Source organism: Mandrillus leucophaeus, unplaced genomic scaffold (genome assembly GCF_000951045.1).
Source record: "Mandrillus leucophaeus isolate KB7577 unplaced genomic scaffold, Mleu.le_1.0 Scaffold363, whole genome shotgun sequence".
NCBI lineage: Eukaryota > Metazoa > Chordata > Mammalia > Primates > Cercopithecidae > Mandrillus > Mandrillus leucophaeus.
In genome coordinates, this window is record NW_012103843.1 from 871,719 (window position 1) to 892,937 (window position 21,219).

Sequence of the window (21,219 nt, forward strand, 5' to 3'; positions counted from 1 at the left end):
TTCTACCTCATATAACTGAAATTCTTAATAAATAGTACCCAGGGGTGGGACAAATGTTTTACATACTAAATAAGAAGGTAGAGATAGAAGGTGTCCAATTTAACCTCAGCTCTGCGTTGCATGGAATAGGCTGCTGATAGCTGTCTGTGTAATATACTGTACAAATACTAGCCTTTACATTATTGTTACCTTGGAACATGCTACTAATTTCTTCTTGCCAGGGTAGTCTAAAAATTGCTCAGAAATGCTAACTCACCATCCTTAAGAACAATGAATATTTCTAAATTGTGGCTGGTGGAATTATTTTTCTAGAGCCTAAAAACTAGTCCTTTCTGCCTTTTGGGACATTTTACATATTTCAAATGTGTGGCAAAGAGCTCACAGAAATTAACCAGGACTTAGGTTGGAATCCCCGGAGGATCACCCCAGGAATTGCAGCCTTGGACAGGCCTTGAAGATCTGGAACACACTGCGGAAGGGAGGGAGGGTCCGCCCTGGGGAATGGAGAGGATATGGGCGTCTGCTGGGCGCCAGTGCCCATAAAAGGTGAGACAGGAAGAGTCCGCTTAGGAAGGAGAAGGGATTTCCTACTATTCAGATTTCAGCTGGTAAGTCATGAAAAGCTCATTCTTATTCTACCAGTAAAATACTGTACTGTAGATTAAAAATCCTGATGTGTAGTGAAGCAAGTTTTATCCTAGGCAACATTGTTTTTATCCTTCTCAGATAAATGAAACTCTTTCTACTCCCTTACCCAAGGCATATTTTAAGGTTAATGACCAATGAATGGAAACCACAGGGTTGTGTGATGTGGGGCCCTGATGAATCATCCATCTGTCCACCTTTGTTGAAGTCTGAAGCTGTAGAGCTACACTGCATGTGCCCGTATCGGAACATCTTTTGCCTCTTTTCTCAGAAGTGAAATTCCCCAATTCATGAATGCTGGAGTGTCAGGACCCTGAGCGCATTCTCTCCACAGTCGTGGTATTTGAGTAATGTGGGTTCAAGTCTGGATTTGTTGTCTCCGCCTTTTCAGACTGCAGCTTCCAAAACCAACCCGGATGTCCCATGTGCGCTCCAGCCATGACTTCAGATAGGGAAAAGCAATGTGCAACCCCCGCCGTCCTCACAGTCATCAAAATGGATTCTGTCTTGTAGATATCACTGAAGTGCAAGGCCAAGACTGATTTAATTAGAAATAATATTTAACCCACATAAATACTATGTGTTCCTCTGCATGACCCAGTAAGCCAGACCTTTCTACTGAGCTCCAACTCCATGCTTAAGAGGTTTTTCTTATTGAAAGTCACCTATCTCTTCCCTCAAGAATGCCAGGATGGGGTTATGGTGGTCTCGTGCGGTGGTTCTCAAACTTTTATATACCAAGGAGTCTCCTGCGGATCAGTTCAAACATGGATTCGGGAGTTCTGGGGCCAGGCCTGAGACTCTGCATTTATGGCAAGCCCCTGGGTGACACTGACACAGACCTCCCTTGGAGCAGCAGGGGCCTGGTGGAGTCAGCCAGCGCCCCAGAGCTGAGTGTACCCCGGCCAGCCCTGACACTGGTCCCGTCTGAGCCCCGTCCTCTCTCCTCCCCACGGGAGTTCATGTCACTGCGTGCAGTTGCCGTGGGGATAAAATGAGAGAAACCATGTTTAAAACCTGTAACAACACATCATCTCAAAAGACACAAACAGTTAAACGATACTGTTCATTATCCTGTTTCCTAGGAAATGGTACCTTTACATGGTCTGGTGGTGGGATCAGGTGGGGGACAGGGGACATGACATTATCACTCTGGTCCACAGCGTCTGCTGGCTTCTGAGAAGTACTTGGTGGAAATATTGTTCTCAAGGATGTTGGGGGGATATTAGGAGCTTTAGAAATTTTGAAGCTTTTGAGATTTATGCAAAGACGTTTAAACTAGACTCTTTTCACTTTCTGGGAGTAATTTTTATTTTTAATGTCACTTATCGCAAAAGGAAAGAAAGAGATGAAAATAACCTTTCCGGTCGGGACTTTCTGACTGAGGATGGAAGTTGATAAGGACGATGATTAGCACAAAGGAAAACCCTTGGCCTGGTCCTCCCAGCTGCTCTTTATAGATGCACCACACTTCCTTAGTGGGCAGGAAATCCTGGGGAAAAGCTCCATCCTGATGACCAAGAGTGGCCTCCTCGGACCACGCTGTAAATGTCCATTTAATCCCAGCAGTGCAGGCTTTGCAATGTGCACAGCGGTGAGGGCTCCATCTGGGAGGACTGAGGTCTAACTCACATTCTGTCTAGGCTCTTCCCGGCCCTCTCTCAGCGGGGAAGCTGGATGGAATTCTGTGAAATGTCCCATCTCCTCAGAAGCTCAGGATGGACTGTTGAGAAGTGATGCCATCTTGACAATCACTAGAATGGCTATAGCCCAAAAAATGGAAAATCACAAGTACTGGTGAGGATACAGAGGAATTGGAACCTTTGCGCATTGCTGGTGGGAATGTAAAAGGGTGCAGTCAGTGTGGAAAAAGAAATTTAGCGATACTTGTGCACACATATTTATAGCAGCATTATTTAGCAATTCTACTCCTAGGAACACACCCAAAAGAATTCAGAACAGAGACTCAAGTAGTCACTCATACACACATATTCACAGCAGTGCTATCCACAGTAGCCAAAAGATAGAAACGCCACAGATGTCCAGGAAGAAATGAATGAACCCATTGTGGTCTATCTGTACAGTGGAATATTATTCAGCCATCAGTGAATGAGGTAATGAATCCCAAAAACATGATCACTGAAAGAAGCGAGACACAAAAGGTCACACATCGTATGATTGATTCTGTTTATCGGTAAATCCGTAGAGACAGAAAGCAGAGTGGTGGTTGCCAGGGGCTGGGAGGAAGGGGAATGGGGAGTGATTGATTAATGGGTTTGGGACTTCCTTTTGGGGTGAGGAAAATGTTTTAGAACTAGATAGAGGTGGTGGCTGCACAACATGGTGAATGTATTAAAAGCCACTGAGTTGTATCCTTTAAAATGGTTAGCTTTATGTTAAGTGAATTTCACTTCAGGAAAAAGAAAAGGTTACAGCATGCTCCAGAAAAGGGAAGACTAGAGTTTTTCATTCCAAAGTCAGACTCCCTAACCAAGAAATAAAGATGAGAAAGGAGTTTACTGACAATGAAAGGAAAATGATTACGTGATGTGGTTAGCCACTTTCCCCCATCAAAGGGAATTGAGGAAGGGTTAACGAATGCAGATAAGAATGTGGTTTTTATCAATAAGACGTGCATATTTCCATGTTGGTTAGTAGCAGATGTTCCCTTTGAGTTGGCTATATGAAATAATCCCACTGGTCACTGCTGCTTGTTTGGTTGGCTAAAAAATAATAATCCCACTGGATAGATATGAATTTATGGGCAATAAAAGTTAACAGTCCCAATAAGAAACATTTTATCCCCCAGAAGACAGCCGGTAGACACTAACAAACTGCAAGCCTCAACATAGTGAGGGAATGTAGAGCTTCGTGGCATAGTATGTAATCTGAAGAAGGGTATAGTCTAGCATAGCCACAAACTAAACAAAAATGAGCACCCCTGGGAAGGACCCACAAAAGTTGGAATCAAAACATGCTTTGTTCCCAAACTTACAACAAATGTCGAGTAGGAAACCACTAAGCATTGGAGATGGGACGAGCCTGGGATATCGTGCGCCCAGGGCCAGGGCCACTCATCTTCCGTGAGTCTCCTCACCTCGGTAGAAAGACGGTGGCAATAGCTTCCACTGTAGAATGTTCTCCAAAGACACTGAAGTGCCCAGGCTTCTCTATGACTTAGGAGGCCTGAGACCAGGCTGCCTGAGGTGACTACTGATGTGGCATTGACGGGACCCCTCTGGGACACATGGAGGGTAGAGGAGAACCCACCGTCTCTAAAACTCTGACTTCGGTCCAGATCAGGTTGCCCTGTGGGAGATTTCCCAGCTCCCCTTGGTTTGAGGGGACAGGGGTCCCAAGATTCAGGATACATCATCTTCCATCCACAGCCTTAATCTGCGTGGATAGCTTCCACCCCAAAAAATCGTCTTAACTCCTTCCCCTGATGCCTGGAGTCTAACATCTCAAGGAATTGCCATTGAGGAACGGTAATGAATTTGGAGATGAGATCTCCCCACACCCCTCCATGCTCCTGCCTCGATGACATTAACATTGTACCCTGGGATGCGTTTTTAAGTTCCCTGTTCACTTCAACTGTGTGGATTGCTGAGAATGGCATTATGAACATTCTGTGAAGACAGACACTTCTCAGCTGAACAGTTTACGCAGGAAAAGTTACCTGGAGGCAACAGAAGAAAAGCCTAGAAAAATGGCTCAAGTCCCGCTCAATCTCAGGGTGAGACAGGAATTTGACATTTCATAGCAAATGGGGCTTGGCAGGTAAAGGTGCCATGTGATGAATCAGTAGCAGACTCATTCGTCTCAAGAGGAAATCAGGATGTACATTTTTTTAAGTTTGGGCTAGCCTGTAAAATGTTAAAATAGAACTATAATACAATAGTTAGTTCCATCCATAGGAGAGACAGAACTCTCCCTCCCCTCTTTTCTCATTTTTAAAACATTTTTATTGTGGTAAATTTATTTTTAATTTTTTTAATGTAACATTTTAAAATTTTTGTTAAAATTTATGCATAAAAATTTATGCATAAAAATATGCATACGTCCTCACTTATGAGTGGCAGCTGAACAATGTGAACCCATGGACAGGGGAGGGGAACTACACACCCCAGGGCCTGTGGGTGGGTTGGGGGGAGGGAGAGCATCAGGACAAACAGCAAATACAGGCTGGGCCTAACACCTAGGTGATGGGTTGATATTTTATTGTATTAAGTTCCAGGGTACTAATAAAACAATAACATCGTAGTTACCCTTTGGGTCATATTGACGTGTCTGATTCAGTGGCATTAAGTTCTTTCATGTTGTTGTGCAGCCTTCACCACCAGTCCATCTCCAGAACTGTCTCATCTTCCCAAACCGAAGCTCTGTCCTCATGAAACACTGACTCCCCCTGCCCCTCTCGGCCCGGCCGGCAGCCCTCATGCTACTGTCTGTCTCCATGGGTTTGACTGTTCTAGGGACTGCATCTAAGGGGACTCTATACAGGATTTGTCCTTTCGTGACTGGCTCATTTCACTCAGTACAGAGTCCTCAAGGTTCTTCCGCGTCACAGCCTAGGTGACTACTTCCTTCCTCTTTAAAGGCTGAGTGCTGGTCCATTGTGTGGGTGTCTGTCCATTGTTGGACACTTGAGTGGTTTCCTTGTTTTGGCGGTTGGGAATCACGCTGCCGTGCACAGAGCGTACCAGTGCTAGCCCCTGCTTTCTCCATACCCAGAGGTGGAATCACGGGATCCTGTAGTGATTCTCTTTTTTAATGTGTTAAGGAGCCGCCAGAGTGTTTTCCAAAGCGCTACACCATTTCACTTCCCACCAGCAGCACACACAGGTTCTGATTTCTCCACATCCTCACAAATACTTACAATTTTTTTTTTAATAATAGCCATCCTATTTAGTTTGGACAAACATTTTTATATGTTTCAGAAGCTCATTTTTTTCCCTCTGTGTGAACAAAAGGAGAGATTAACCACTTAAACATCTGAGGGTCATTTTGATATCTGAATGCAATATGCATTTCCACACCTACTGTATGCATTATATTGAGGAAAACAGAGATAAAATTGTAGAAATTCATTTGGAAAATTTTTTATACTGAAAAGGCCTTTTTAAAAAAAAAAAACCCAAATAAGTTAATTATTTCATCCCAACCCAGTATTATCATTTCACAATGACATGACTTTAGAAATTTAGGATAATTTTTTTCTCACATTTCATATTTTCTCTTCTTAAACTCTGTGACTTCTTTGGTTAGCTATCATGGCAGTAGATGGTGGTTTACATATAATGTTCCCTGTAGATTATAACTCTTTAAAAACAAACAAACAAAAAAAGTAGTTTTGAAAGTAACCGTAACTGATCATGAGTATTTATTGTGATTAATTGAGGAAACTGAACCTATGTTGTTCCCACAGGGTCAGCCTGGGCCAGTGGGCCCCCAGGGGTACAACGGGCCACCAGGATTACAAGGATTCCCAGGACTGCAGGGACGCAAAGGAGACAAGGGTGAAAGGGGAGCCCCCGGAATAACAGGACCCAAGGGTGACGTGGTACGCACTGCTGTTGTATTCCCCTGGCCTCATGAGGGTGGCGGGTATCTCAGCCGTGGTTAATTTCATTTGCTTTCTCCATAGGGAGCAAGAGGCGTTTCTGGATTCCCTGGTGCCGATGGAATTCCTGTAAGTTTTATGGAAGATTGGAATTGTAAATCATTGCGTGCATTCTAGGCAATACATTTGTGACTTAAAGAAACATTTTGAATGAGACCTCCTTTTTTGTTTATAACATAAAATGTGTGGGGGCTATACGTGCGTATTCTCCCCACGGAATTCAGTCAGACAGTGAACAAATTGTTTGCTTTGTAAAAGTCCTTATAGACTTGGCTTCAGAATTGAGACCACTTTACTAAACTGCGCGTTGTTTGGGAATAAAAAGCTAGAGTGCTATCCAGATATATGCCCTAAAGAGCCAGTCTTGCGATCTCGTTTGAACTATAGAGCAACCTGCATATAAAGTCGTTCAGCCAAGAGCATGGGCAGAATGAAGCCCTGCTGAGCATTCGTGCAGCTTCTCAAGTTCTTTACAGCAACCTCACGTAAAACAAGAAAAAGAAAAGGCATGGTTTGTTCATGAGAAAAATCTCAAAATGCAATGAAATGTGTTTTTATAACCTAGTTTACTTTACTTCTTGTGGCATAAAAAAATAAACAAAACAGCCTGAGTCACAGCCTTCTTCACAGGGACCCACAAGCAGATTTCCCAGGGCTGGCTTCCTGGCCAGACCTGACCTCAGGGATCAATGTGTTTATCGCACATTCTGACCCGCCTCCCATCCGGCTACTGCTGTGGTTCTGAGACATCTGCTCCACAAACCTCACACATATACACAGATGTGTGTGCCCGTGTCCTGCAGAGGCAGGTTCTGTATCCCCACACACGCATATGCACAGGGAGAGAGACCCCGTTCCCAGGCTGCACGAGTAGGGCCTTGCAGAAGAGGAGGGAATGAGTGAGTGAGGGGCAGTCCCAGAGAACTCATGCGTTTCCATCAGATCTTTAGTCCCACTGTCAAGGCGACATCTGCAGAGCAGAAGGAGACAGGGCAAAATAGAGGAAGTCGCATTTGCCAGACAAGAGCTGCAAGCCAGTGATCTCGGGGTCACCTGAGTGGTGGGCTCAGACAGACACCTGGGTTCACACAGCCCTGAAGAAATAAGGAAATAACGTTCACATCAGTCAGAATCTTGAGAAATGGACAGAAATGAAGAATCTGCACCTTCCAAAGATTAAACAAATTAGGAAAGTATTTTCATATTAATGGTCTGAATCTAAATCACACATTTTTAAACTACTCTTTTGAACTCCTTAGAGCGTCTTTCAGTTTTGTCTCCAGCTGAAATCTGAGTTATAATGGAGTGACATTATGGAAAGCAATTGCAACTCATCTGTACCAGGTTTCCTTCATGTTTCCACTTTATACTCATTTAATGTCAGAGGCAAATGTCTCACAAACTAGGGAGGAACTAATCATAATTTGGAGGAATGATTGTGGTTAGCAGGTGAGGACCATTTTCGACAGAACCTGCTGCTCAAAGGGTCCAATCTCTCTTAACTGCAGAACTCTGATCCTACAAATTAAGTTAACATAAATGTCACCTGCCATAAGTAATCAGTTAATGAATGTAGAGTTTGAGGGACCTGGATCATTTTAGCTGATTAGAAGTTATATGTAAGAAGTGATATGCAGTAAAATCTTAGCGTGGTCTCATATCGCAGAGTATCTAATTAGATGTTCAGCAGAGACAAACATTTAACTCAATGGAACTGAAATTTTTCTTTGAAGCACAATTTCAAACTAAGATTAGATTGACATGCCATTTCAAATAACTTAGATCAGCTCTAAGCAAGTAAGAAAGACCAACAGCAGACAAATAATAGAGAAGAATTTAAATGTTACAGTTCATTTTAAGCAAAAGCATCCCAGAATACTGAAAATCTGGAGCAGAACATGTGGAGAACTGTTTTCTCGAGCTGAAGTGCAAGGGCCCCTTATGTCTTTATTTCAAGGGCCACTAGCGTGCCAGCTCTGCAAACAGATGGAGAAGCTGCCCACAAATGGGGATTCCTCTGGCTCACCAGAGCGTTTTACTGAAGCCTGTCAGATCTCTCATCTGATGGTACCAGTTCAACCAATGGCTGTGGACATCGGAAGCAAAGAGATGTGCAAATAAAAGTTCCACTTTTTTATTGTATTTCTTAATATCATTGAGGTTACGGCACTGTATGTAGGATTGGTTGCGTGGGGTTTTGGAGGTTTGTTTGTTGTGTTTTGTTTTGTTTTGTTTTGAGACAGGGTCTTGTTCTGTCGCCCAGGCTGCAGTGCAATGGTGTGATCTTAGCTCACTGCAACCTCTACCACCTGTGCTCAAGCAATTCTCATGGCTCAGCCTCCCGAGTAGCTGGGATTACAGGCACTCGCCACCATGCCTGGCTAATTTTTGTATTTTTTGTAGAGACAGGGTTTCACCATGTTGGCCAGGTTGGTCTCGAACTCCTGGCCTCAAGTGATCTGCCTGCCTCGGCCTCCCAAAGTGCTGGGATTACAGGTGTGAGCCACTGTGCCCAGCCAAGTTTGTTTCTTTATCTTGACATTTTCCAGATTCCTCAAAGTAAATATAAAAGACATCCCAGTGACCTCAAAAATCACTCTGGAATGTATGTTTGGTTTATTATCAAGAAAACTAAAAGTTTAACAGTAACTACACAATAACAAAGCATATAGCTAAATATCTATTGTTTAAAAAAACAGTAAAACAGGCTGTGGCCAGGTAGTACATAAATTATAGATCATTAACCCAGCCCCTGTAATCTCCTGGAACCAGTTTAAGGCAGTGAAAATGCCCACAAATTTAGCCTGAGTCCCTCTAGTCACTGCAGACACTTGGCTGTGTTGTCTTTCCCACCCCCAGACATTTCAGAAAACCTGACATGCTTCATAATTCGTGTTTAAACTCTAAAAGGTCATGTTTCCCAAGAAAGCAAACAAGAGGCAGTCAGTTCTTTTAAATATGGCAAGGCCACGGATAAAATCACGTTGTGGGTGTGTCTTCTCTGTTTAGGATGTGGATCTGTGAAACTCACTCTCTAAAATGTAGTTGGGCACAACTGATAAGGACCTCCCTGTTACCCCCTGAGAAGGAGGTAGCTGCTTCTGAAATCTCTCCTAGAATTTTTTAAATGTACCTTTACTTGTTTTCTACAGGGATAAGGACCTTTCTGTTACCCCTGAGAAGGAAGTAGCTGCTTCTAAAATCTTTTCTAGAATTTTTGAAATGTTAATTTTACTTGTCCCTGCTAATAGACAGTCACTCAACTAGTAAGACAGAAGAAACCCTGTGTATTTCTCATCCAAGCCCACGTAAAGCAGAACTTTGCTTCGAAATCCTTTCCCTGCTTAGAACTATGCCTTATGCCTTCACTGATTTAATCTTTCATTCATTCATTTGTTCACTTTTGAGGTGTCTTTTCCTTGGATTCATGCCGGGAACGTGGCTTATGAGAATATTTAAGACTGTTTTATCACACGTGGCAACTAGAAACCTGCTGGTTGGCTGATTCTCTCACTGCTGTCTTTCCCAGGGACACCCGGGGCAAGGTGGGCCCAGGGGAAGGCCCGGCTATGATGGCTGCAACGGAACCCAGGGAGACTCAGGTCCACAGGGGCCCCCCGGCTCTGAGGGGTTCACCGGGCCTCCCGTGAGTATCCCCACAGTGCCTGTGCTCCAGGGACAGGCAGACCCCTGCTAAGCCCTACCTTTATAACCGGGGCGGGGGGGGCTCCCGCTCATTATGGCCAGAACGGAAACATAACTGCCTGTTGACGCCCAAGACATGATGTTTCTGGATTCAAATAACTTCATTTTTCATATCCTTTAAATGTTAGATAGAAAATCGTTGTGGTTGATGTTGTTCACTCTCTCAGTTTCCTAAGCGTCACTTCATTTTCTCCCAAATTCTCATAATGAATAGTGGAATCGTAAAATGAAAATTAAAAAGCTGAAACCTTGACAGAATTCTGTCCATCACCATCCTTATCAGATTCTGAAATACTTTGTAATGTGGGCGTGCAGTTATTCTCCAGCAGATACAAGGCAGGAGTTTGTTTTTTAATGGAGGAACTTGTATATAGTCATCTGTTTTGTAGCCTCATTTATTTTTTTAAGGTCTTGGTAAAACATCCTGAAATAATGTCTTCAGCAGTATGTTGCTACCTTATTTCCAAGAAAATCTTGCAAATTCAGGGTTTTACTAAAATTTTGTTTGGTGAGACTTTTTATTTAAAAAAAAAAAAAAAAAAAAAACTAAAGTGGGGAGGGAGGAACAGTCATTAATCACCTTCATCACGTTTTCACCTGAAGCGAGTAGATTTCTCCTCCTGCTCAGTTCCAGCTCCACCTGCCAGTTCCCCTTTCCTCAGCTGTTTCTGTTTTATGTGGTTCAATTTTTCAATAAACTACATCAACTTCTCTATATATCATCAATTTCATTATCAAGAAACATATCTATTACTTTAAGTGGTTCTTATAGTAGATGTTGAAAGATATTTACACATGCACATATGTATATACCTACCGTTTATATTTGACACAATTCCAGTTTTAAAGAATGACCCAGTATCTATCCCGCAAATGGGTGCTTGAGTTAATACATTTAGTACACTCATGCCAAAGAAAGCACATAGTAGTATTATCAGAATAAAAATAACATTGGCATACTAGAGGGTTGGTTGACAGAGATTCATTTGGGTTTTGAAAATAATTTAAATCCCAAAGTATTTCTATTCTAACTCTAGGAAAGATACGATTGGGTCAATAGGAAATTAAAGGTGTCTCCCTGGTTGCTGAATATGGGGCTGGTGTTCAGAATAACCCCCATCAACCATAAGAACAATTAGACCTTGCCTACAAAAGTCAGTGTTCCATCATCCAAATTATCATAGATGCACCGAATGTTAATGGACTTTTTTTTTTGTTTTTTCTTTTTACAATATACTGCTAATTAGGGGCCCCAAGGACCAAAAGGGCAGAAAGGTGAGCCTTATGCACTGCCTAGAGAGGAACGCGACAGATATCGGGTACGTTTGCAAGAGATGGGAGGGGTAATGAAGGGACCCAGTGTAAATTCTCAGCTAGCAAAGTTAATTGCCAAGTGAACTTTGCATGTAAGAATGAATGTACTGAAGGCATGCCGAGAATGGCAGCATAACCCAAGTCACATTGAATGTAAAAGTCATCTTGTTTCTGATCAGGATGTTTTCAATCTTATTTTTAATTGTGTGTTTATCTCTTTCCCATATTCACAATACTCCAAGCCAAGTTAGTATTTGTACTTAATATTAGTAAATATTAATATTACTAAAATATATTCTGACTAAATCACAATATTAGTAAAAATTAATATTAGTAAGTTAACATTACTAAGTCCTGATAGGGCTGATCTGTTTGATATGCTTATTTCCAACTGCAATAGAAGGTAACTAAATCTGAAGATGGTTAAAAGCTATCACTCTTAAAATTATTTCTTCTCCGTTAGGGCGAACCTGGGGAGCCTGGATTGGTCGGTTTCCAGGTAAGTTTATTTTTATTAGACGAAATTCAAAGCAAAAGTTTAAGAGCTTCAGAACTCCAAGTACCAGTTTACCTCTCTTAAAAACATTCTCTCGCTACCTATCCATAGGGACCTCCTGGCCGCCCTGGGCCTGTGGGGCAGATGGGTCCAGTTGGAGCTCCAGGGAGACCAGTAAGTACTGGGACACAGGTGCCGACTCTGGGACCATCATCAGGTCATCCCTTCCAGATACCACTTCTTTAGGGGTTGAATCCAGATGAGAGCTTTAAGAATAATTATGATGCTTACAGGTGTAGCAGAGAACATTAAAACGGACCATTCCTTGCACACATTCTGCTGCTGTTAAGGTTGAAGAATAAGAGCTTAAAATTATGGTCACCAGCTCAGTGCCAGTTATGTCAAATTTTGACTTGGTCCTGGCAGGGTGCCCTTCCATCCCCACCCCATATCTACCCAGTGACAAAGAGCCCATCATCCCTGGGCAAGGCAAACCAAACCCACAGGTTCATAAGGAGGAAATGGGGTTGGCCTGGGCCACGCCGGTGCTAGCAGGCGTATCACACCTGGGCTCATTCCAGCAGGTGAGATATTGGCCATTGTTTAACAAAATGGCCCTTGAGGGCTCATTGCAAGTAGGAAAGAGCAGAAAAAGGCACTTGCTAAGGCTTGTGCAGCTCTCTGGCCACTCCCACCACTGTACAGTGACCTGGAAGGTGAACTGGCCACTGTGAGAGCTCCTGACTCTCATTCCCCACATGTGTTAGTAGTCGGATAAACAGGCCTTAACTTATACAAGGAGAGATCTGGGCTGCAGGTAAGACAGACCTTCTCACAGGAAGCCATTGCTCAAGACCAAGACAAGCTATCAAGGGACACTAACACTAATTCCTTGACAGATACTGAGGGAAAAAAATGAAGTCATATATATTTGGGGAGACTCAGTCAAACTAACAGTTGGGGGTGGGGGTACTTATTATTTTCTTCAGATTATAATAAATAACAATAATAATAATAGATTTTGTTTCTACAAAGCAAAGTCATTTTTGCAAGTAGCCCCATCTGTGAAAGACCTGGTCAGGGTGACTGAAATCAGGATCATACGAGACGCCCTTACTGTTTCACTCCATTCAGTTGTCGGCTTAGTCACAGCACACATGCCACATGCCTGGGTTTCATACTTTAAATGCACAGCTCAGAGAAGTCAGGCACAACAGATTGTACTTGCTAGGTCCTTAGCTGCTCTGACAGCTTTTGGTTCTTCACATGAGCCAGGCAATCATCCACAACCCCCTCCTTGTCTGCTCCTTTGTATCCACTTATTTGTACTTAAACACTCTTCTGATCTGAAATGCTTTACTCCTAAGCACGGTGTTGACACTGAATGCTCTGCAGAAAGACACACCGTGACATTGCAGATGGACTTTCCACCCTGCAGTGCCAGCCTGTAGATTCATTCTGTCCATGAACACTGGCCGAGCTACCAGGAAGAAGTACCGCATGGAGTCTCGTGGGGACTCCCAGAGGAACTCGGGGAAACTGTCTCTGCAGTCACAGGGCCTGGGACCTTGCAAAGGGATCAGAACAAACACAGAGAGGACATGGGTGAAGTGGAAAGCCTAAACACACAAAAGCAAAGCAGAAACAGCTGTCCGTAGACAGCCGGCAGATTCTGAGAACTGGAGCTGACCCGAGTCCCTCTCCCCAAGCATATCATCCCTGCCAAGCCAAATGCATCAGAAACCTCCATGCATCCTACACAATGTCCTAAATGTACAGTGAATGGCTTTCCCAGAGCTTTCCAGCGGATGTTATCTGGGTCCTGGGGTAAAGAAAACAGTTTACACATTTCTTTGTATTTGTACAGGGACCACCCGGACCCCCTGGACCAAAAGGACAGCAAGTAAGTTGGTTTTGGGGGTTGAGGATGAGGGAAGTTGGTACTTAGGTGTTTGTGGGTCTGTTTTTTACCATAAAACTTCTTGGTTAACAAGTATTTATTGTTTATATTATGATGAAAACGGTTTTGTAGGTTTTTAAGACTTAATGTTAAACTCCAAGGATAGATCCATGGTGCCTCTGGACATTAAAAAAGTGAATAGGTGGAATGATTTGTTGTTTGCAAATTAATTCCCACATGCCTGTTGCTATATGAAAACCAAACGGATGAATATTTGATTGAAAATGAAGATTAGAACAATTTAGGGACAGCTCACATTTATTCAATTGCATTGATTTACGAGAATGGACAAAACGTAACTCTATCTGTTGTAGGGAGGCCAATGTCATTCTTCTTACCCAACTAGAATTAGGTTCTACAGGAGTCTACTGTCAGCCTCTAGGGATATATTCAGTGATAGTCAAGTTAGGCTAGAGCCCAAAGCTATATACTGTTTTCATCCCAGAAAGGTTATTAAATTGGTGGGAACACAGCAAAGTAGGTGGTTTGTTAGAAACTCGGAGGACAGAACTAGGGTTCCTTATTATCTGGGAAAGCTGGATAAATATCCAAGACAAAGAATGCAGTTGACAAGGGAAGTATTTGATCAAAATGCAACATAATTCAGAAATGCTGGGCTGCCAACGGGAAGCATCTAGGAACCTTTCCCTTGCCCTGTGTCCCGATGGAGGACGCGCCAAGGCCACACATTGCCATGCCTGCCCATTGCTGTGACCCCTGGTGACCACAGCTGCCACCGCCCATGCCCCCAGGCTCCTGTCCCCTCTGACACGGCTTCCTGTCGGCTGGGGAGCTTGCGCAGGCTGCTGGACGCCCCACCGCCTGGCAGCCTGGAGCAGGATAAGATGGGCTGCAGGCCAAGAGCAGCAGAAATAGGACCGGGCGGCTGGGCTGAGGAGGCAGCAGCCAAGCCCTGAGCCCAGGCGTGAGCCTCAGATCTCCCCTTGCTGCAGCAAACATAAACAGCCCTCCTCACCCCTGACCAAGTCACTTCCTGGTGACTTTGACGACCAGCTCAGGAGGCAGAGAGGGACCGTGGGGGACTCACACAAATTGCATTCTAATCTAGCCTGGCTGTGTTTCTGGGCTTTGATTTCAGCTCCCCGCCAGGTGGGGAAGAAGCAAAAGGCAAAAATTCATTGAAGGCTTTGTTCGTGTTTTCAGAAAATATCTGGACATTGGAGGGGGCGGACGGTAGACTGCAGAGAGAGAGCTCAGATAGGACCTGTGTGACCCTGCTGTCACTGTGGGAACACAGCAACCCTGGGAAACAAGCAAAGCTGTTGGGAGTAGAAGAGGACTCTGCCTATGATGTGCACAAATTTGTCGTCTTGCTTTTTCTATGCACGAATCTTAGAGGTCAGCGTTGTCAGTCCTCCCACACATGGCTACTGCGTTCATGAAATGATTAAATCCTTACTGTGACACTGGGCCTAGCTTTGCTTCTTAAGCAAAAAGGAAGACAAAAAGGCTGGGGAAAACCCGGAGAATCACCTAAAATCATTATATTCTGATTGATTTTAAATTTCCAAAGATTATTAAAAAGATGGGTAGAGTTTATATGAAATGAGGATTATTTTGCCAAAATGAGAGAAGACTGAGCCAGAAGAAAAGACGAATCATGGTCTTCAAATGCAGAGTCCAGGGAGTGAAATGGGGCTGCTTCCTCTATCTACAGGGGCCAGAACCCAGGGACATGTTTTTAGACTACAGTCTGCAGAGACCATATACTCACAATTGAGGGCCAGCACCTCCTGGAGTCCAATCTCAGCTCCCACTCATTCACTCTGAGGCCTCGGTCAACCGATAGGACAAACTGTCAGTTAGTTTCTACAACGCAAAGCAAGAATATTATGAAAATATAGTTGCTCAGTAAAGTTGCCGATACATAGGTCTCGGGTATCTTTTTCTAAGAAAAATAATTTTATTTCTCTCTGATTATTAGCTTTTTAAAACTTACAAAAATTATTTATCTTTTCAGGGCAACAGAGGACTTGGTTTCTACGGAGTTAAGGGTGAAAAGGTAAAGGAAGCCTGGTCAATTCCAGCAGAAGCATGCAGCATTTCTCAGCCAGGAAATAAATCATTTTAATTACTAAGTTCTGTGCTGTAAAACTTTTACCTTGAGTTGGTCTGCAGACAGACCATTTGCGTAGGGAAATAATCATTGCAAAGTGCTAAGTTGTCACCCACATGCCAGTGATAATTCTACATCAACAAGACGGTAAACATGGACCATCTAGGCTAGCCGAGACTCTGACACAGAGACATAAACTCAGCTCATCTTCAGCAGGTGGAGGTGAGGACATGCCATCGAGGGCATCTTCTCATGTGTGGAACCCAGAGGTGATTGAGGGGTCTGAGACTAGAACCAGAGACTGACATGGAGCCATCACAGGGACCAGGGGATCTCAGGGACCAGCCCTGGTAGGCCACAAAGGCAGCCATAAGGACCATGTGGCTTTTCTCCTTAGAACAGTGAATCTTAGAACAGTGCTAAGATTCAAAGACCTCATGACCTTTGAGAGGAACGTGTGAGATCACATGCACGACAGGCTTGATGCAGCGCCCACACCTCGCAAGCAAAACCTCACCAACACAGTCCCATTGTGTTCACCACAAAAGCCATGTACCCACTGTGAAATAGACCTGTCCCTTGGCCTCATGACTGGAACATTTCTATTTTGTTTTCCATTCTGCTTTTTGATGGAACAGCACAGAAAGTTGAATCAAGTCCTGCTCATGTTTGAAGAGGAAACTCTTCCTTCTTTACATTAATGCCATAGAAGAAGTCAGAAAAGAACAATTAGCAAGCAGAGGGCTTCTGGGAAAAAAAGAAAGAAAAACATTGAAGATCCAAACACATAAAAATGTATAGCCCCATACGATGAAATATAACAACATAATAAAATAAAAACAAGTGAAATCTGGGAAGAAATCATTGGTGGGAGAAGAGAACAGTCCTGTTGAATATAATGGAGATTAAGTTTGAGTCTACAATCTACAAAAGGCTTAGGCAAATAATTAGCAAAGAACATCAGCAGCCCAACAGGTACAAGGGAGGAGAACAAACAGTTTGGGTATTTTAAGATACTCTATTAGTGGACACTCAGCGTGCACTGTGGAGTATCACTTTCTGCAGCTGATCCATCATCCCCTTTACTGCTGTCCATGTTATGTGATATCCGGGCTCAGACTTGTATGATATAGTTTAATGTGGAAACAAAGGAAAAGACAATAATGTTCTTTTTGTGTCCGTTTCTGGGAGGTAAAGCCAGAATATTATGCAAGGATAGTTGTCCAGTAGTGTTTTAGATAGATTGGTTTCACCATCTGCGCACCACGTCAAAAAGCGTTTTCTGCTAATGATGAAAATGCAAATTAAAGCAATCTTGGGATATTATCTTTATTCAAGATTGCTTTTTATTATATAAAAACATCTTTAGCTGGGGAAGTAGTCTTTCATTTTTTCAGCATTTCTTTTATCTTGGTGCCCATTTTGGCAACCGGTAGAGTAATACCTGTCAAAAACCATGAAGACATTAAGTCTTCATACCTAATAATTCCCATTTGTAGAAATTCATTGTAAGGCAATAACCCCACAGAAACAAATGCAGTTCAAAATTGTGAACAACCTTCATGGCCTTTATGCATAAATTCTAAATGATTGCTAATGAGAGGAGGATACAAAAGGCTTACACCAGGATTACTCTATTTTGTGATTATTATACTATAAAGAGGTATACATATGGTAAATAATATGCAAAAATTAAAACGCCAGTATTTTGGCCGTATTGTGTTTGTATTCGAGTTTTGTGGTTTCCTTTCTATTTAAAGACAACTACTTTTGCTAAATAACTTGCAGGGTGACGTAGGGCAGCCGGGACCCAATGGGATTCCATCGGACACCCTCCACCCCATCATCGCGCCCACGGGAGTCACCTTCCACCCAGATCAGTACAAGGTAAAGAGCAAAATTGACTGTTTTCCTAGTTGAACTAAAAAAAGGAGAGTAAAAGTAAATTTCTTCAATTGTATTCAGTCACATTCCCAGGAGAAAAAGCCTCACCACCAACTTGGAAAATTACGCATGAAAACATAACCGCGTCCTCCCAGAATGTTTTCAACGCCTGCAGACAGTTACTAGACCCACAGTGCAGTTGCTTCGTCAGTCCATCGTCTCAGACAATTGTGATGAATCCGAAGCAACATGAGAATTCATCAAAAAATACAAACCTCACATCTATCCTTCCGTTCAGTGTAGATGGAGGCTAATGGTCATACCGTAATTCAAAGCCAGAATCACAGAACTATCTAGCAAAATGTGTTCAGCAAAATAAAACCTACTTCTTTGCTGACATGAAGCACCTTTTGGAGGATCAAAGTCAGTTTTTGACAGTTTCTGAATCGTTCAATTAACATTTTGCTTAATTGAAATCATGCTCTTAGTCTGAAATAGGAATTGCCGTCCACTCTGCCTGGGTTTGAAGGCTTCTGTGCCACCCACTCGCTCAGGGAGGTCCTGCAGCCTTCCTAGGGCTTCCTGTTCTCCTTGTCAAACGGGGATGGTGACACTGACCTGGAGCTGACGAGGAGGTTGCAGGCGACTGTGAAACACTCAGTACCATGTGGGGCACACAGAACACCTGGGAACTAAAATAGAAACCCCAAATGTGGAGATCTTGTCTTTCCAAATAGAATGTGATTCCCAACTCTTGAGCATCTGTCAGGATGGGGCTTGGGTCCTGGGTCCTGGGTCCTGGGGCCTGGGGCCTGGGGCCTGGGTCCTGGGTCCTGGGGCGGATTTGGCAGGCAGGACCACTGCCTTGCGGGGGAAAACAACCTAGGTGGCTATGGCCCAAATGATGAGTGACTGTTGACAAAAGTGTCCTGGGAGGCGGCAGGGAGGGCCTCTGTCCAGCTTCTGGATGGGAGCCCAGAGCAGGATTGATGTGTATGAAGGTGCTCAATCTGCTGAGTCAGGCTTCCCACCCTGTCTACAACCCAGGCCAGGGTGGGATCCAGGGCTGAGCATGGCCAACCTGCAGGGACAGTTGTGAGCTGCAGGAATCGAAGGTACCTTCCAGGAATGACGGGGACAGAGGCCCCGCCAGCTGCTGTTTCTTTCACCATTTTAGACACAGAGAAGTGGGAAAAACGTAGGTCGTGTTTTTGATCTATGATATTGACGTGGCTTTCAACAGCCGCTTTTGCTTCAGTATGTTCCATGTGTATCTTTTCCTCAGAGGACGTCCTAGTAATGTTTTCTTCCAAAGAGTATTTTCATTAAGGCTTTTCCTTGGACACGTTCTCCCACCATACGGATGGAAACATCTGCCTGGAGCTGTGTGGGGGATAAAGGAAAACACAGAGAGGGAAAGACAGACTTTCACCTGTACCAAGAGGAATACATGAATTAATTTGTCTTGTGAAAATCTAGAAGAAATAGCACATCTTTTCCCTTGAACTTTGAAGCTGCAAAATTTAAGAGTCATGTGTTGCAATCAATTGATAATAATTGAGGATTGATTCAGTACTCTCAGCCCATATAATGAACCCTGATTGATTTTTACCCGTTACCATCCTTAAATTAATAAGCATTTCTTATTTTTCATATTCTTCACAGGGTGAAAAAGGCAGTGAGGGGGAACCAGGAATAAGAGTAAGTCGAGTAATGCACCTGCTCCCTCCCCTGTGGCTCCTGGGCGCTCAGCGCTCTGCCCGGAATGACAGGGTGCGCCGTGCGCTCGGGGCCCGCACACCGTCAGTCTCTCATCCCCTTGTCCATAGCAGGACAGTATTAGCATGCATTTTTACACTCTGTTTCCAGAAGTCAGTTCTAGAATGTCTTCCTCTTGGTAACGTAAACACCGGCTAATCATCTCCTGAGGTTTGGGAAGGGAGCGTGAAGATGGCAGAGGGGCGTGGCTTCCATTCAGGCGCCACCAGGTTCTGCCCTCTGTCCCCTCTGTCACTGCCTGTCCTCAGAGCTTCACGGTCACTTACCACGTGATGTGACACACGCAGTCCTGGATGGGTGACAGCCCAGGAAGGCTGGCGGGTCTCCTAGGACTGTGCCCTGCACTGCGCCTGAGTTGAGCATCACCAGGCGGTCTGGACACCATCGGGGCTGAGGACACAGAACCCTGGAGCAGAGGATGACACGTGGGCCCTGCCGGCTGGAGGGGCCACCCCTGGGCTGCTCCTTATGCCCCTTCTGCTCTCTCCTAGGGCATTTCCTTGAAGGGAGAAGAAGGAATCATGGGCTTTCCTGGACCGAGGGTAAACCACGCCTTTTATAACTGCAGTTGTTGGTTTGGTTTGGTTTTTTTAAGTAGGCTTTCCTTTTTAGAGCTGTTTCAGGTTCACAGCAAAATTTACCAGAAAGTACAGAGACTTCCCATTATTACTCCCCCTCCGACACACACACACAGCCCTCCAGCACGAACATCTTGCTCTGGGGGCTGCACTGGCTACAATCCTGTGAACCACCTTGACACACCCTCTGTGGAGGAGGCGCGAGTACCGCACAAACCTTCCTGCTTGTGTGCGTTCAGCTCAGTTAGTCTGTGGTAACCAAAAATGTAGAATATCTTAAACACACACTGATTTCCAGTGGTCCCAAGAGCCCAACAAAAATGTCCCTAGTTGTAAGGGGCAGGAAGGGGTCCCTGTCCACGGTGTTTCAGCCACCTGAGAGACAGACCTCACCTTCAGAGCCCCAGCCTGGACTGACCCCACTCACTCCACGACCACACCTAGCTGAGGGCTGGGACAGGTGGGCAGAGCCCTGGGCCCAGGAAGAGAAAGCTGAGTTTTGGTGACTATTTGGCAGTTGCTACCACTCAAAAGACCATATTTTACATTCTCCAAAAATAAGAATAGAGAGACACAGTAGAACATTGGAGTACAAGCCTTTTTGTATTTTTAGTTTTTTATTGTGCTGTCTTGGTGGATTTCTCTGTATTTCTTTAAGTGGTAGAAATGATGCGTGTTCTGAAAGCATTGCTAGAATGATGTATGTCCCTGAGGAAATGGAAGTCTTGGGATGGCTCTGATGCCTTCCGTAGTGAAGCAGCTTTGCGATTAGGATGGATTCTGCTTTCTTTGAGCCTTTTTATCATAGTCATCATTTCCCACCCCCACCCCCCCCAACTTTGTAAAGAGGGAAGAATTGTATTAATAGTTGGTATTGAATTTGGCAATTTGTTCCTATTCTTCAGAGTCTGGACCTGAGGCTTGTTCAGTCTGTCTGTCAGCATTTTGCTGTAGTCACAGCCAGGTGCCGTAGTCAAGCCTCTGGAAATGTTACTGCATATTCTGAGCTGTTTGCTTCTGTTTTTTGTTCACTCCAGGGTTCCCCTGGCTTGAGTGGTGAAAAAGGATCACCAGGACAGAAGGTAAGCTGGGTGCATGAACTGCAGTCTGCTCTGGGCCCACGACATCCCACAGAGGTTAAGTAAGTAGGCCTTGGCA

At 44.1% G+C, this 21,219-nt stretch overlaps 1 protein-coding gene across 1 annotated transcript in view; it reads left to right on the forward strand.

Annotated features, from left to right (window-relative positions):
• Positions 1–21,219, forward strand: part of COL4A2 (collagen, type IV, alpha 2) — a 220,499-nt gene that overhangs the window by 109,774 nt on the left and 89,506 nt on the right. The window contains exons 5-16 of the mRNA XM_011989799.1: positions 6,074–6,208; positions 6,293–6,337; positions 9,798–9,914; positions 11,221–11,292; positions 11,751–11,786; positions 11,895–11,957; positions 13,651–13,686; positions 15,725–15,766; positions 17,609–17,707; positions 19,370–19,405; positions 19,975–20,025; positions 21,099–21,143. Coding sequence (XP_011845189.1) covers positions 6,074–6,208; positions 6,293–6,337; positions 9,798–9,914; positions 11,221–11,292; positions 11,751–11,786; positions 11,895–11,957; positions 13,651–13,686; positions 15,725–15,766; positions 17,609–17,707; positions 19,370–19,405; positions 19,975–20,025; positions 21,099–21,143 — 777 coding nt within the window. The remainder of the gene's footprint in view (positions 1–6,073; positions 6,209–6,292; positions 6,338–9,797; positions 9,915–11,220; positions 11,293–11,750; positions 11,787–11,894; positions 11,958–13,650; positions 13,687–15,724; positions 15,767–17,608; positions 17,708–19,369; positions 19,406–19,974; positions 20,026–21,098; positions 21,144–21,219) is intronic.